The 17,722-nt window shown below is 40.9% G+C and overlaps 1 protein-coding gene across 1 annotated transcript in view; it reads left to right on the top strand.

Annotated features, from left to right (window-relative positions):
* The window catches only part of LOC309545916 (platelet-activating factor acetylhydrolase 2, cytoplasmic-like), a 74,310-nt gene extending 58,503 nt beyond the window's left edge, over window positions 1-15,807 (top strand). Inside the window, exons 7-10 of the mRNA XM_082245339.1 lie at window positions 4,029-4,120; window positions 4,206-4,376; window positions 10,643-10,791; window positions 15,594-15,807. Of these exons, the coding sequence (XP_082101465.1) occupies window positions 4,029-4,120; window positions 4,206-4,376; window positions 10,643-10,791; window positions 15,594-15,691 (510 nt within the window). The 3' untranslated portion in view covers window positions 15,692-15,807. The remainder of the gene's footprint in view (window positions 1-4,028; window positions 4,121-4,205; window positions 4,377-10,642; window positions 10,792-15,593) is intronic.
* Window positions 15,808-17,722: the final 1,915 nt, after the last annotated feature.

Consider the following 17,722-nt stretch of genomic DNA (forward strand, 5'->3'; position numbering starts at 1 on the left):
TTACAATAAAGTGATTAAGTGCCAAAAAAGTGATGATATGTGCATAAAAAATCCTTCAATCCATATAAAAACATCCATATCTTAGATAAAGTCCATCAGAAAAGGAAATATAAATAAATTAAGTCCATAAAAAAATTGATTAATAAATCCTGATGATTTGCCAATCTTCAGTGATAAACCGTGACTGAATACACGCATGCTCCCCCTCTCTCCCTGGACCGCACTCACCAGAGAGAAGAACCCCTACAGGGGTAGCGAGCATCAATCACAGACTGAATATGGCTTCTCCTGAATGTACCCAGTGGTAAAAGCCTTGGATGTATAGACCGCATACGCCAATTCTCTTAGATATTTATTCCCAGTGACCACAAGTATGCAGAAATGGAAACAACTCATAGTGTAAATCCATTAAAATATATGGTTTATTATAATAGAATTGTAAATACTCACAAATGAACAAGAAAGTGTTTTTTTTTGTATTTTATTTTCTATTACTTCTTTTTGTTAGCACAACTGCCTAATGATTTGTAACATATATAATATATAACCTAAAATACAGCTCCTTTGCAAATATCTTGCATGTATACATTTGTGAAGTATAATATGGTTCTGTTACATAAATGCCAGACCAAGTTTGCATAAAACTCACATCCTGATTGTGCACATTGCTGAGATACTGAACTACTGAGTACATCAAATAACTTTTGCTCTGCCAGCTGTGGCAGACCGTTGGTGTTAACAGTGCAGTCAGGAAACAGCCTGTCTGTTTTTAAAAGCTTCATCAGATATTCTCCTGCACTAGTTACAATGCAGCTCTCTAGCAAGATCATATCAGAAAACTGTGTGTCATCTACAGGTCTTATTTTAGACCTTTTGTAATGTATTGTGTGTTCTCTATTTATAAGTATTTTATTCTCACTCAGATGGGAACTCTGAATAGCCGTTTACTGATATAAAGTAGCCTCCTGCTATTTAGGGAGAAATATAGCCAAAGCCTTTTTGACTGTACTTCTCCAATGGATCACAGTAGTGCAGTTCGTTCTGCACTCCTGTGACCCGTTTTCAGCCAACAGCTGACTAAAGCCCGCTGTCGGCTGACATCGCAGAGCCACTCTAGGCTCTGAAGAGAATCCTGATCATATGCCTGACCGGCACCCGGCTCAGCCTCTTACTAAGCCACTTACTAAGCCACCAAGAGCCCAAGCCAGTGGTTTCTGTCCCCTCCACAGTCTAGCACTCTAGTGGGTGCTGGAGGGGCAGAGCAGAGAGCCAGTGACTGACAGTCACCAGCTCTCTGCAGCCTGAAGGCCGAAATCTGAGTGATCAGCGCTGTTTGGTCGCTCAGTTCTCGTTTTTAGAGCATTGGATGGATGCTGCATCCACCTAGGTGAGTATAATTTTTTTATTTTACTGAAACCCGTACTTCTCTTTTAAAGAATGTACATTTCCTTACTGGGTTGAGTAGTGACAATTAAAATATTAATAGTTCCCAAACTATTATGCTTGTTTGAGACCCTTCCAGTAGAGTATCCTCCTCAGATCTCAAGAAACTCCCGACAGCATTACTTATTTTATTTGTAAATATAAGATAGACTTTCTGGAAGGTTGCTATGTACACTTAGTTTCCAACAGGGCCTAGGAGATTCTGATATCACAAAATATTATAATGCTGCTCACTTCTGACTCTTCGTGTCCATTAACACTGGTACGACTTGTCAGGCGACTTGGTCAGCCTGACAAGTCGTGCACCGTCGCTCCCACTGTGTAGTACAGGACCTGTTCTAATAGGAGCGACACAAGTCACTCCGACTTAGAAAAAAGGTCCTGAACTACTTCGGGGCGACCTGGAGGCGACTTGCATTGACTTCCATTATGTGAAGTCCTTGCAAGCCGCGCCGAAGTCGCGCTGCACACGACTTCACAGGTCGCCCACCTAAGTTGGATCGACCTAATGTGAAAGGGGACTTAACCTCCTGGACCACATATTGTTTTTATAATTGCTGGATGGACCCCTTTCCACCCTCCAGGATCAGACCACAGTGAGACATCCATCTGAGAGACCCTACTTTTGTTTCACATATTTTTATACAAAAAAAAAGGGTTTTGACAATAAAAACAGATAACAAGCAATAAAGTCAGCACATTTGATAGTAGCAGTAGATTAGGCCATCCACTTAACAACCAAGTAGCTTCACACAAAACATAAACAGAAAACAAATTCCCAAGAATAAAGTCCACAAAAAAATGGTGTGGTCTGCAGAGGGGGTAGATCTGGGTAACACCAAAATCCAGTACATGTTTGCTAGAACCCAGGAAATTGTAGGATAAGACCAGGTATCTCTATCTGGAACAACACCCTGTGTCAACCTGTTTTCAGTACACGGGTCCAAGAGTTAAAGTTAAGGCCAAATAGAGCCCCCGGTAAGGCTAACATGTGTGGAAAGACAAATAAGGCTCACTCCAGAGCTGGACTCTGTTCATAGATGACTTGATTTTCTTTACGTCACCATTTGGAAGGAAAGAAAATCGCTTGATTCCCAGTGTTGATGGGGGAATGCCTTCCACAGTGCTATTATGTTCTGCCGGCAGGAGGGTACAGGGAGCCTTCCCAGCTGGCAGAACACAAGAACAAGCTATAGCTGCCAGCAGTAATCACATGTAAAAATCCAACAGGCTGGTTGTACCCAAATCGATCCAGTCAGCCTGCTCAGACATGAATTGCATCTTACATACATAGTTACATAGTTACATAGTAGGTGAGGTTGAATAAAGACAATAGTCCATCCAGTTCAACCTGTGTAGGTGTGTGTGACTGTAATCATCTAACATAGCCCTCAATCTCCTGATCCTTGAGATGTAAGTCTAAGAGTCTTTTGAAAGTCACCATATTACCCGCAGAAACCACCTCTTGTGGTAGACAATTCCACAATCTTGTAGCCCTAACAGTAAAGAACCCCCCACGTTGCCTGAGGTTAAAACGCTTCTCCTCTAATCGCATTGTATGTCCTCGAGTCCTCATGCAATTCCTTCGAATGAACAGCTTTTCTTCTAAGCTGAGATCCCCATTAAGATATTTATAAATTGCTATCATGTCCCCGCTCAGACGTCTTTTCTCCAGGGAAAATAAATCGAGCGATTGCAGCCGCTCTTCATAGGTAAGGTCCTATGAAATTTGTTGGCCCGGTCCCTAACAAATTTTGATCCATGTATGGCCGGCTTTAGCTTAGTATATTGGAAATGATTAAAAATCACTCATGTTAGCAAAATTGACTTTTTTCTCTATAATGTACATAAAGAATCTTCTATCCAATTATTTTCCTGTATCTTATGTTTATTTTATTAATATTCAGTTTACCAATAAATCACTTCTAGAGCATTACTCCTTAATCATTTTTTTTAAGTAATTTACTTTTGTAATTTTTTTTATTTCTTTTTTGTGGTTTTGTGTGTAAGATGACAAAAAGAAATTCCACATTTTAGAGGACATGCTTGATTATTGTAAATGGTTTTATAAAGAGACAAGGTCATATTCACCTGTTTTTTCCAAAACGTGAGTGTTGGTGCCCCTACTTTCTTCCAATGTAATACAACCTTACAAGCTATGAATAAAAGACTGCTTTACATATGTTCAAAGCAACGAGAGGCAAACATTAATGTTCTCAAAAATTAAAGTATAACTAAAAGGCAAAACTTTTTTTTTGGAAAGGGATTAGAACGTTTTTAATTTTTTATTTCCTATGATCACCAGCTATCATAATGCAGTATTTTCCCAAACCACTCTTTCCTTATGAATGAAGAACATTCGAACTGGAGAGAAAATTACCCTGAGAACATTAATTTCTGCCCCATTCGCACAGAATAAATGTACCTACAGTTTCAAAGGATGAATAGACCCCTTTGTGTGCTTTTTTCCTTGCGCTGTTTATTGAATAGTTAAATAACCCATATGTCTCTGCTATGTGACCATTCTTCTTTTGCATATGCTGTTCTACAATTTTCATTTTGCTTAATCTTTTTTTTTTGGTTAGGGTAGGATAGACTTTAACAGAGTGGCTATTATGGGTCATTCCTTTGGAGGAGTAACGGCATTACTGAGCTTGGTGAAGGATGATATTTTCAGGCAAGTAAATAAGTTATTTAAATATACTGTATATACAGTATGTAATCTGTAAATATGCTATTACCAATATGTCTTCTACTTTTAGGTGTGCAGTGGTATTAGATGCCTGGATGTTTCCCCTTGAAGACACTTGTTACCAGCATATTCAGAAGCCAATTTTATCTATCAACACTGAAACCTTCCAGACAAACCAAAGTATCCAGAAAATTATGAAACTAAATTCAGATGGAGCAGAGCTGAAGTATTTGACAGTGAAGTATGTTTCACCATTGGTGGTTAAACTATTTCCTTAGCCTCATACCTGTCCATTTGCTAGCACAATTATTTTTTCCATTTACAAACCTGCATTGGGATTGTGATAGAAAAATCTGATTAGTTGCTAAGGGAAACTTTTCTTGTTTCAGTCAACTCCCTTTTTTTAGGCCTGCGTGGACAGCCTTTGTGCTTGTGTCAATTGCATCAGTTTGAGAAACTTCTGAAATTAGTTAGTTTTCATTGACAGGTGCATATGCAGGGCCGTCTTTACGAATGGGCACACCCGGCAGTTGTCCGGGGGCCCCACTTGCCAAGGGGCCCCACGCAGGGTGGCAATTTACCCCGATCTGTCCCCCCCCCAGTTTAATTTACCTGGTGGTCTAGCCCCGGGCGCCGGCTGCTTTAGTCTGTAGCTCTGCGCTGCACTGGTTGCTTGGATGGCCAGCCGACTGGCATCTAGCAACCAGTGACGTCCCGAGGAGAGGACCCAGCATGCACAGTGGAGGAGGATCCTCCTCGTCCTCCTCCGTGCCTAGAATTGCTCCACCTACCTCCTCCCTTCATGTGCTGTGTGCGGCCGCTGTGGAAGGTAATCAGACTGCTGCTTGAATTTTTTTTTTCTCTCTCCCTATCCCTCTCCCTCTCTCTCGCTCTCTCGCTCCCTCTCTCTCTCTCTCCCTCTCCCTCTCTCTCTCCATTCCTGGTCTACATGAGCAAGGGCTTTCAGCTTTCATTAGCTGAAAAGATTTTCAGTTCATAATTGTGTTTTCAATCATCTTGAATACTAATTTCAATGTTGTCATATTGTGGGTGGGGAGGAACAGCAACCAATTTACATAATTTGAAGAATAGAAAACCTTGGGTTGGGGGCTTCTAGGCATAGAATAAAAGTTTGAAGGTACTTGCAGTCATGAATATGTTGCATCCATGTTATTTTTGTTGCTAGTTTAACCACTTCTGGACCGGAAGGATTTGCCCCCTTAATGACCAGGCCCTATTCTGCGATTCGGCACTGCGTTAATTTAATGGACAATTGCGTGCTTGTGCAACACTGTACCCAAATAAAATTGATGTCCTTTTTTTCCCACAAATAGAGCTTTCTTTGATCACCTGTGTGATTTTTATTTTTTGCACTATAAACAGAAAAAAGAGCCACAATTCTGAAAAAAAGAAAACAATATTTCTAACATTCTGCTATATGACATTCTCAAAAAAAATGTAAAAATCAAATTTTTTTAACATTTTAGGCCAATTTGTTTTCTGCTACATATTTTTGGTAAAAAAAAATCGCAACAAGCGTATTTTGATTGGTTTGCGCAAAAGTTATCACGTTTACTAACTACGGGAAAGATTAATGTCATTTTTATTGTTTTTTTTTTTTACTATTAATGGCGGCGATCTGCGATTTTTTGCGGGACTGCGAAATTGCGGTGGACAGATCGGACCCCTATCTGACGTTTTTCACACTTTTGGGGGGACCAGTGACATTACTACAGTAATCAGTGCTAAAAATATGCACTGTTACTGTAATAATGACACTGGCAGGGAAGGGGTTAACCCTGTGGGTGATCAAGGGGTTAAATGTGAGCCTAGGGGAGTGATTCTAACTGTATGGGGGCGGGGCTTCTGAAATGACCATAGAGACATGTGATCCTATATAGAAAGATCACATGGGCTCTATGATCATTCCAGGGAGAAGAACGGTCAGCTGTGTTTACAACTCTCAGTCTCAGTTCTCTCAGCGGGGAACGATCGCGAGTGCCAGACGGCAATCAGAGCAGCCTTACCCGCGCATCGGCTTCCCCGCATCCGAGTGAGGGCGGGAGCACGCCCCCTAGCTTCCCGTGCGCGACCGACGTAAATCTACCAAAAATTTATAGCCTTATCGATAATTTGCATTTTTATTCTCGTGGGTGTTTTTGTAGGCAGGGCCACAGTGCACTGCATTGCCCGGGGGCCTATAAGGCTCTTAAGATGGCACTGTGCATATGATCTGCAGTTGACTTCCTTCTGACCTGTATTTGACCTGCTTCAAGCTGGTTTTGCATTCCTATAGACTCGTAAGGGAATGTAAAACCAACTTCAAGTACCGTATATACTCGAGTATAAGCCAACCCGAGTATAAGCCGAGGCCCCTACTTTTACCACAAAAAGATGGGAAAAATCATTGACTCGAGTATAAGCCTAGGGTGAGAATGGGCGGCGGGCATGGTACAGGAGAATGCAGGGTGACTGGCGTGGTGCAGGAGAATGCAGGGTACTGGCATGGTGCAGGAGAATGCAGGGTACTGGCATGGTGCAGGAGAATGCAGGGTACTGGCATGGTACAGGAGAATGCAGGGTACTGGCATGGTGCAGGAGAATGCAGGGTACTGGCATGGTGCAGGAGAATGCAGGGTACTGGCTTGGTGCAGGAGAATGCAGGGTACTGGCATGGTACAGGAGATTGCAGGGTACTGGCATGGTACAAGAGGATCTGGGGTTGTGGGCATACTACAGGAGATGCAGTGCTGTGGGCATGGTGCAGGTGGACCATGCCCGCAGCACTGCATCCCTTGTAGTGTGCCTGCAGCCCTGCATAATGGCAGGTAGTGAAGCTGTTTCACTTACCTGTTCCAGAGGCGCCTTCATTTTAAAAATGGCGCCGCCCGGCGCCGACACGTCATTGCGCAAGCGCCGCCGCCGCTCGTATAATTTCGGCTATTCCCGGCCTCTCCCGAGCGGCGGCGCGTGCGCGGTGACATGTATGCGACGGGCGGCGCCATTTTTTAAAGCTTAAACCCGTCGGAGCGGCCAGGGACTTTTTTTTTTTTCCTTGACTCGAGTATAAGCCGAGGGGGACGTTTTCAGCACAAAAAAATGTGCTGAAAAACTCTGCTTATACTCGAGTATATACGGTAAACAAAGGCTCGTCAACGCAAGCAAATCAAACAGGCTGGTTGTTCTCAAGTTGATCAATCATTCAGCCTGCCCGGTAATGGTTCAAATCTCGGCCTGTTCCTGCTGAACTGGCGGCCCTAAAACTGTTGGCTTCAAATTTTCATGTGAAGTCAGTCTTTCCACTCAACCCTAACACAGAAATCTGAGCTACTCTGCCACTCTCAGAAATATTCCTATCAAATAGTCTAGCTGTCATACTGTCATCGTTATATGTCTGTGATTGCCTTGATGGTTTTCTGAAAAATGTATATAGACAAACTCCACAATGATAAATCAGCATTATGTGCTTGTTGGAGAGGTGATTATCTATGAGCCCCAGTTGGCTGGACTTTCTAGGTCAATATTTATATCTATAGCAGCTATAGCTATAGCCCGCACAAGTGCATCTATACCAAGTGTCTTGCCATGGTGGGCATTTTGAAGGGAAGAGGAGCCAGGAGCACTGGCGGGGACCACCGAAGAGGAGGATTGGGACTGCTCTGTGCAAACATTGTACAGAGCAGGAAAGTATAACATTTTTATTTAAAACAAATAAAATAAATCAAGAGCTTACAGTCACTTTAAAAGAATAACAGTAGAAAAAAATTTAGAAAGTCAGAACCACAAAAAAGGAAAAAATGTAAACATACACTTTTATTAGAAACCTGAAACTGGTCACCCATATTGTCTTCATCAATAAGGAGACATTGCATCAAATATTCTCATGGAAAACCCTGTTCATGTATTGGAAGCCAAATAATGTTTCATCTTACAGTGCACAATTTAATTTGTGTAACACTCATGCCGATCCATCTCCACTATCAAGATAGTCTGCTTAATATTCCTAATCAGAGGGTAAATCCTCACAGGTAGTATGTATGATTCATATAGTGATTCATACAGCAATGAATATTATTATCCATATGTAGCACCCCCCTAGGTAGGTGCTAGGTAGGTAAAGCCTAGTGTCTCCATCTGCTTATCAGGGGAGCCCGATTGTTAGTTTTGCCTGCATAATTCCATGTGTGATTCATCTGGTCTGAGGGAGTGTCCCCACTGTATCCAATAGAGGAGAGTGTTGGACAGTGGAGGAAACCCAGCCAGTGACACACAGGCTTTTGTAACTATCCCATTGGGTTGGCACAAACAGTGGTGCATCCTGGGATATGTTATAAAAGCCAAGGGCACATGTGACAGGGTGTCTTTGGGCGGGAAGCCAGGTCCCAGAAGGAGGGTGAAAGTTGTCTCTCCTTCTGCTGCTATGGATGGTGGTCACAGGCTGTCGGCCTTGTGAACCAGGAAGTGAGAAAGGGGTTGCCAAGTTAGACCCTGAAGAGTAATTCAAGCAGGAACACATTATCTATCTTCACGTCAGTGGCAAGGTGAAGCAGCGGTCTTGCCGCACACTACAGTTAGTTGTCCTCACGATTGTGCATAGCTCATAGTTGGAGTATCCCACTCATCCCTTCTCCTATCCCAGTTCCAAATAAAAACACAAAAACCAACATCCCCTGGATTGATGATTGACTGAACCAAGGGCTTTCAATGCTAATTATCTGCTATCAGTTGCTAAGGGTAACCCAGGGGAATCCAGAAAGTGTCATTCTCAGCAGTCCTCTAGGGGGCAGTGCTACACATACATATGAAAAAGCACCTCTGTATCAGATCAATAAGATAAATCCTGTGCTGTACAGTATATCCAATACATGACAATGTTATCTATTGCTTCATGTATGGGCCATGATCATTGTGTGAAAAACCACTGTATCAGGGAATCAGCCAAGATAGTTTGCATGCTGCATATCAAATATGAGGCAGTGTCTACTATGTATTTAAATATTGTCCTAAATGACTGTTTATAATACCATTTAGATCTTCAGAAAATGTGAGCAATAGCTGGATAACTATAATCCAGACTAAAATATTCTAGGCATGGTTCCATATGTTTTTTAAAACTTTGCTTTCCTGCTTTGTTGGAGCCTGTCGTGTAGCTTAATAGCTCAAACTGAGCTCAATAGCTCAAACTGAAATGTCCACTCGCAACTGAATGTGTTGAGTAGTGTCGTATCTTCCTCAGTCTCACTCCTTCTCTACAGCTTTGTTATTTCAGTAAGAGAAAGAGTGTTTTAAAGGAGCAACTTGTGCTGTGCTCTTCCTTGGAAAACCTGCAGTGCAAGGGGGGTCCTATATAATGTATCAGATATTTGTTAAACGGAAAGTGTATGTCTTGCATACCAATACACATATAAACTTTAGGATAATCTTATGTCTTTTTTTATTTTTTTTTTTATTTAGATTATCATGAACTCCAGACAGATGTAAAAAACATACATCATTGCACCTCTTTTTTTATTAATACAGACTTGTAGAGGGATAGGCAGGTTTCTTCACCATAAGGCCCCTTTCACACATACGGTCTGTTCAGTTCTTCAGTTCAGTCACGTCAAAATGTATCAGTTTTCCATCCATTTTTCATCCGTATTTCATCAGTTGTTATCTGTTTTTCATCTGTTTTCATCCGTTGTCATCCGTTTTTCGTCCGACCCGTTTTTTTTGACGGATGAAAAATAGGGCATTCATCCGTTCAAAAAACCGGACATTGACGGAAGCGGATGAAAACGGATGTTAACTTATGATCACCCGTTGTCATCCGTTTTTACATAGAGATACATTGATGTCCGTTTTTCATCCGTCAATGGATGGATGAAAAACGGACCGTATGTGTGAAAGGGGCCTAAGAGCTGTGAAAAGGTGGAATAGACTCCCTCCAGAGGTGGTTCTGGCTAGCTCACTAGATTGCTTTAAAAAAGGCCTGGATTCTTTCCTAGGTGTACATAATATAAATGGGTACTAACTTTTTTTTTAGGTAAAGTTGATCCAGGGAATATCCGATTGCCTCTCGGGGAATCAGGAAGGAATTTTTTTCCCCTGCTGTAGCAAATTGGATCATGCCTAGCTGGGGTTTATTTCCGCCTTCCTCTGGATCAACAGCGGGTATAGGATTGTGTATATGGGATTGTATGGTTGGGTTTTCAATACTGTTTTTTTTTTTTTTTTATCGTTGAACCGGATGGACTTGTGTCTTTTTTCAAGCTGACTTACTATGTAACTATGTAGCACAAGTAGTCAGCTGTGCTGCATTGCAAAAGAGCATACTGGTAGGAGGAAAGAGCAGAGTGTACAAGAGATGAACCCATCAGTCTGTTGCTTCTTCTGGGGAGGGACAAGACCTATCCGTTTTACCTGTTTTGCACTGCCAGTCAGCACTGTGCTGTCTAGTAGGGCTGTGTAAATCTTAGGACTGCATGGAGAGAAATACAAATATTGTTTTCTTTTTTTCTTTTCTAGAGGCTGTGTCCATAGTAGCCACACTGATTTAGCTTTCCTGAGTGGTTATCTGGCAAATACAATTCTGGACCCACAAGCGACAATGGATCCAAAAACTTGCCTGAAGATTTCTGTTATTTCATCACTGCACTTTCTCAGCAAGCACCTAGGTAAGAGTCTGACGAGAATGACAAGATGAGTGACTTGTAGTATTACGGTACATCTTTCAATAAACTGTCCATGTAAAGATATTGAAACAGTTGCAACTACTGTATATCCCGTTTTGTCCACAAGGCACACTGGGTGTTTGCTTTCTCCTTTGAGAGCCAAAGAAAAGCTGCTAAAAAACTCACAGAAAGCCACATATTGCACACGTGTTTAGGCACATTTAGGCGTTAGGCACGTCAAGCATTTGCAAGTGTACAATGGGTTCCATTAGCCAGAATATAAATTTATTGTGGCTGTTGGAATGCATTAACTTTCAAACGTGCCTAGACGCATCTAGCATTTAGATGTGTTTACATGTATTTAGGCCTGGAAACGGTCATCTTCTAACATGCCTATAAACACCTACAGTATGTGCGCATAGACACATCACCTAACACAGGCTGAAAAAAAGCACCAAACGCCTGTAAAAGTGGTGATTTTTAGGCCCAGTGTGCATGAGGCCTAAGGCCCCTTTCACACATACAGTCCGTTTGTCCGTTTTTCATCCATCCGTTGAGGGAAAAAAAACGGACATCAATGCATCTCTATGTAAAAAAAGATGACAACGGATGATCATCCATTATTATCCATTTTCATCTGCTTCCGTCAATGTCAGTTTTTTGGAACGGATGAATGCCCTACTTTTCATCCGTCAAAAAAACGGATCGGACGAAAAACGGGTGTAAACGGACAAACGGTCCGTTTTTTTCATCCGTTTTTGCATTGGTAGTGGATGTAAAAAAAACTGATGAAAAAACGGATGAAAAACGGATGAAAGAATGGATGAAAAACTGATATATTTTGACGTGACTGAACTGATGAACTGAACAGACCATATGTGTGAAAGGGGCCTAAAGCTTGTCCACAAAGAACTCTTCTAGAAGTGCTTATGGATGACATTGGGATCGATCATTAACATTTAGGCTCAACAGATCAAAAATATACTGAAATGATGTGGTATAGTAATATGATAACACTTATTACTCATTCATTAAAGAGATTTCTTTATTAGAGCATATCTAAATAACAAAAGGACACAAAAGTACTATAGTATTGTCTAAAGCATGGGTGTCCAACCTTTTGGCTTCTCTGGGCCACATTGAGTGTAGAGAAATTTTCTCGGGCCGAATATAAATTATATACTATAGTTAAGCTATATAAGTAATAAAATGCCGCCGCACCCTTCCCGTGCCGCCGCACCCCCCGCACTAATTTAACACAACCAGAGGATGATGAAATAAAATGGAATCAGTATACAGAGGTTTACTTCTTCTGAGAGATGTTAAAGGAACACTCTAACCACCATGACCACTTCAGTGATTTGAAGTGGTCATGGTGGCAGGAGTCAGAAACACTGCACATGCTCGCCTCCCCCTCCCCTCTGAGGCAGCCTCTGCCTACCGTTAGTTGGAAGCCACGGTGTCCATGCCCCCGACCCGACTTCCTTCCTCCCCAGCAAAAAAAATAAAAAAATTGTCAGGGGGCAGTGGGCCGCATTGCCTGGGGTTCCGGGGCCACAGGTTGGACATGTCTGGTTTAAAGGGTAACTCCACTAAATAAATATAATAATAAAATAAGATAATATAGCAAATATAATTGCTACATAAGTCATTATGTAATTGAATGATATTAAAAATGAACTTTCTCTTTCAATCTGTATTGCTGCAATTTGCTGTAAAATGCAATGCAATGTGGCAACCTAGAGATGTTCTGTACACAGATGGTGTGCAGAACGCCCCCTAGAAATCTTGGGCATCCCCTGCAACGTAAATGTAATTTTTGGTGAGATACTCCCAAAGGAGTCTAAAGGAATGTAGACCCTGCCACTTTCCTCATTAGAGCCCTGCATGTGCAGCAGCCGATTGATAATTTTAAAACCACTTCTATTCACATTAATTTTGCACCTAGACACAGACAAGCAGCTATTTCTTCAGAATAACAATGCATGGGAATCTACAATGTTTGTTAAAATCCCTGAGACTTTTTTATTTGCAGTAACGTCCACATTTTCAGGTTGTACCCTGCTTCCTTAGTGTCGAAACAGCCCCCTTGAACCTGTAATCGTGAAGAAAATGTGGTTGTTTTTGCAAATAAAAATAGGATTACGGATAGTATTTAATTGTTACAAGTGCACTAATATGGCTACAATCACCTTGCAATTTACATTTATCAGCCAGAGGGGAATGTTTTTTTCTCAACAAAAGTGAAGGTACTCTATAAATACCTTAAATACTAGATTTTCAAATTTTAAAAAGTTTAAGATCATATACTTATATAACCAATCACATGTCAGTTGTACACAACAGCTTTGTACACAACAGCTTTCATTCATAACCACTATTGTGATGTCTTTAAATAGTCGCAGTGATCACATGGTATAGGGCCAATCATAGTGGACCTGTACCATGTAATAGCTGTGGCCAATCACAGCTTTCACAGTTGTACACAATGGCACATAAATGGATGCTATTTATAAAAATGATTGCTTATGCAATGATCATCATTGTAATAAGCAATCATAGGGGTAAATATAAAATCATAATCACCTCCACAGAGCAGTACAGTGTCACTATGGTGACATTGTACTGCTCTGGTCACAGTATGTAAAAAAATGATAAAGAAAGAATTTTAAAAAAAATATGAATATATTTTTTTAAATGTGTGTGTGTGTATATATATATATATATTTTTTTTAACATGCTGTCACAAGTCAGTATCCCTAATCACCGCCATACCAGTCATATGATGAGACTGTACTGCTTCGGTGACCTGTATGTTAAAAACAAAAAAGTGGAAAAAAAAAACCAAATTTTTTTAAATGTTCCAAAAATTTTTTACAAAAACCTACAACTTCAAAAAGCACATCATGCCTCATGCCATGCTAAATACCTTGAGATGTTTGCTTTCCACAAAGGGGTTATTTTGGGGGGGTTTATGTACTATACCATATTTTCTATAACTTTCACACAGACTAAATAATATGCACTGATTTGGGTTATTTTTTTCAAAGAAATGTGGCAGATTACGTTTTGACCTAAATTTATGAAGAAAGAATTTTTTTTTTTGCAAAAATTTATAATAGAAACTGAGAAAAAATGGGTGCAGTTTTGCGTGAATAAATAATTGTCATTCAAAGTGTGACAGTGCTAAAATCTGAAAATTTGCCTGGGCAGAAGAGGGGGTGAAAGTGTCCAGTAATTGAGGTGGGTAATTACCCATTGAATGCTTAACCGCTTGCCGACCGCCGCAAGTACATATACTGCGGCGGTCAGCCCCGGCCAGGCAAAGTGACGTATATATACATCACTAGCCTGTCACCGGCTTGTGAGCCAATAGCGGGCGAGCGCGCGCCCGCTGAGGCACGCGCCCGCCCCGGCTCGTTCACTAAGGAATCAGTGCATGTGACCGGTGGACCCGATGTCCCCCGGTCACAGGGCGATCGTCGGTAGAGAGGGAGAAAGGCAGGCGGCTAATGTAAACAAGCCGCCTGTCATTCTCCCCTGTGTAAAAATGGAAATCAGACGGTTCTACTATGTAGGACCGTTGATCTCTGTTTTTACAGTAGTAGTCAGGTCCCATCACAGTTAGAAACACGCCCCTAGGACACACTTAACCCCTCCCTCTCCAATACAGTTAACCCCTTCCCTGCCAGTGTAATTTTTACAGTAACAGTGCATATGTATAGCACTGATTACTGCAGTAATGTCACTGGTAACCCCAAAAGTGTCAAAAATGTCAGTCAAGGGTCGGATCTGTCTGCCGCAATGTTGCAGTCCCGCAAAAAAAATCGCAGATCGCCGCCATTACTCGTTAAAAAAAAAACACCAAAAATGACAAAAATCTTTCCCTTTGTTAGTAAACGCGATAACTTTTGCGCAAACCAATCTAAATACGCTTTTTGCGATTTTTTTTTTACCAAACATATGTAGCATAAAACAAATTGGCCGAAAATATTAAAAAATTTTGATTTGTACATTTTTTTATTTTTGGGAATTTCATATAAAAAAATGTGAAAAATATTGTTATTTTTGCAAAATTTACGCACTTTTTTTGTTTATAGCGCATGATCAAAAAATCGTACAGGTGATCAAATACCACCAAAAGAAAGCTCTGTTTGTGGGAAAAAAGGACGTCAAATTTGTTTAGGTACAGTGTCGCACGACCGTGCAATTGTCCGTTAAAGTCACTCAGTAAAAAATCGCAAAAAACCCCCTGGTCAGGAAGGGGGTAAAATCTTCCGGGGCTTAAGTGGTTAAAACCTTGCCTCCCTGACATAAAGTCAAAATTTCCATTTTGGGACACAAATTGGGTAAATTATTAGGATACTACTATGAGACATGCTTGGTGAGTGAAAATGATTACAATAATGCAGACCTTGCATCAAAATATAAGGCCTGCTTTTTTGGGGGTTCCCACCCACCAATTAAAAAACAGTGGAAGATGAAAGCTTTTGAGGGAAAAATAAAAACTGTGGCTTACTGCTGCCTCCCTGCAAAGCTGGGCACTCAAAATCTTGCAAGACTTCCCTCCTACATTGTGCAGTGCATTCTGAGGAGAATCCTTGGAATAAAAAATGCATATTTTATAACTATAATAATAAAAGGATTTGTTAATGCGGACATGTACCTCTTTGATTCATGTAAAATAGAAATATCAATGATTACCTTAGGTTAATCAGTTTACAGATAAGTTAACTTAGGTTAATCAGTTTACTGATAAGAAACATAGCATATAATGACTTAAATATGTTTTTGTTCTCTGTCAGATCTGACTATAAACGGGTCTAAATTGGAAAATCTAAGCGAAGAGATCCAAGCTGATGTCATTTTCGATTTCCCAGTGGTAAACACCAGCAAGCTGTGAGACTATGCCATTGTCGGGACCTTGCGTCTGAGGAAAACAATAGCAGAATGGCGCTTTGTTGTTGCACTAAGAGTCTCTTGTATTCAAATAAATAAATGCTGCACTGTTGATAAAGATATGGCAGGGATTTTGTGTTAGTACAATGTCCCTCGGTCTATGCCCCAGAGAAGCTGCCGCGTGCGCTTCCTGCATTCATTGCTCTGACAGCTACATCCAAAGCAGAGGACACGCTGCCCGTAATGAGTGAATGCCAAACATAGAACATCATCAATTGTGCAACAGTATTATATAAGCGTTGGGGAAGGGAGGGGAGGTAACATGTAAGAGGAGAAAAAATGCAATGTGTGGGAATTGTGTGTACGACAATCAGAAAATCAGACTTCAGAAAATCCCTGCTGACTCAGTCCGAGCATACTGATGCCACCAAGCATCATTTGCTATGTTATTCTCTAGCCAAGTCTATAAATGTTTTATGAACCCAGATGTAGTGAAATAGAAATCATTTAGCACTCTTCATGCCATAAACCTCATTTAAAAATGTTTTTTACATCCCATATGTCATTTTTATATTTTACACTTGTTGCAACTAAACCACTTAGTGTTCATTTTTTTTTGAGCCACGTTTAATTTGTTTACTGATTACCTAATTACACATAATCACTGTGATTTATTAATATGAGTGGCCATATCCTAAAATGCCGTTAATATGAATTTTCTTTGGACACTAAAATAGCTTTCAAAACGGCTGTATTTAAATTTTGAGATGATTGCTCAAAGATGTACGGTAGTGGAATTATTCCAGAATTCCTAGTCACAGATATAATATCTGGGGGTGGAAGTAGAATGTTCTTTGGCAAAGCTTCTTGATGATCATAATTTGTTGGGTGCATTGTGCTCCTAAACTAGCTAAAGTACTAGGCCCATATATTTTTTTTCAAACAGGTGATCAAATTAAATAACTTTCTTTGTTTCTCTATTGTCATTCGATTTGTACATTCTTAGATCAAATGTGTCAGCCAATTTTAATAATTACAACTAAAACTCCAGTCTAAAATCAAGCCCTGTGAAGTTACTGCTACTACCTTTTTTTGCCAGAAAAGCCTTCTACAGATGGCCCCTGATGTTGGTTTCACCTGACTTCCTTTTTGGTACATAGAAAAAGAGAGAAAGGAGGCGCAAACACCTAGTGCATTACCCGTGGTCACTGTTTGCAAAATTTTTAATAAAATGCCAAATGCATACTCACAGACATAAAGATGATAAAATCATGTTACAAGCATCCAGCTCTGAAGAAGGGGGCCTGACCCCCGAAACGCGTTAGCGGTCCTGACTGAAGGACTTGTTCCAGTTCACACATGGTGGATGCTTGTAACATGATTTTATCATCTTTATGTCTGTGAGTATGCATTTGTGATTTTATTAAAAATTTTGCAAACAGTGACCACGGGTAATGCACTAGGTGTTTGCACCTGCTTTCTCTCTTTTTCTATGTACCAATGTTGAAGTTTCCTGCCTGAGGAGAGCAGCACGCCAGTCTTCCCCTTCGGAGTGAGCGCTAGGCTGAATTTTGTACTTTGTGACTTCCTTTTGGTCTAAAGCCTCGTACACACGCAACAAATTTCCGCCGACCGGTCGTCCGTCTTTTGTCCGGAGTGGTGTCTGTTGGTTGGAATGTGCCTAGACTGCACACGAATTTTCCCGCATGGCAGAATTCTACTTCAGAAGTGATGTCATGTGTTGGATTGCTTTCTTTGTGTTCTTTCATCTCTGAGCATGCCCAGTCTTGCTCATAAGATTTTTCCCCATCGAAATCTGTACTAATGAAATGAAAATCGGACGTGTTTTGACGGTCGACAAAAATTTTATAGCCTGCACACCAGGATTTTTTTGGCCGAAAAGTCGGAGTCGGTTGTCTGAAGCACCATACTAACAAGCCGAAAATCAGCAGATCGGTCGTCGGACGAAAATTTCCAGCCGAATTTCCACTCGTGTGTACAAGGCTTAAGTCCATACCTACTCCCACCCCCTGTC

Source organism: Pelophylax lessonae (genome assembly GCF_965119305.1).
Source record: "Pelophylax lessonae genome assembly, chromosome: 2".
Classification (NCBI taxonomy): Eukaryota; Metazoa; Chordata; class Amphibia; order Anura; family Ranidae; genus Pelophylax; species Pelophylax lessonae.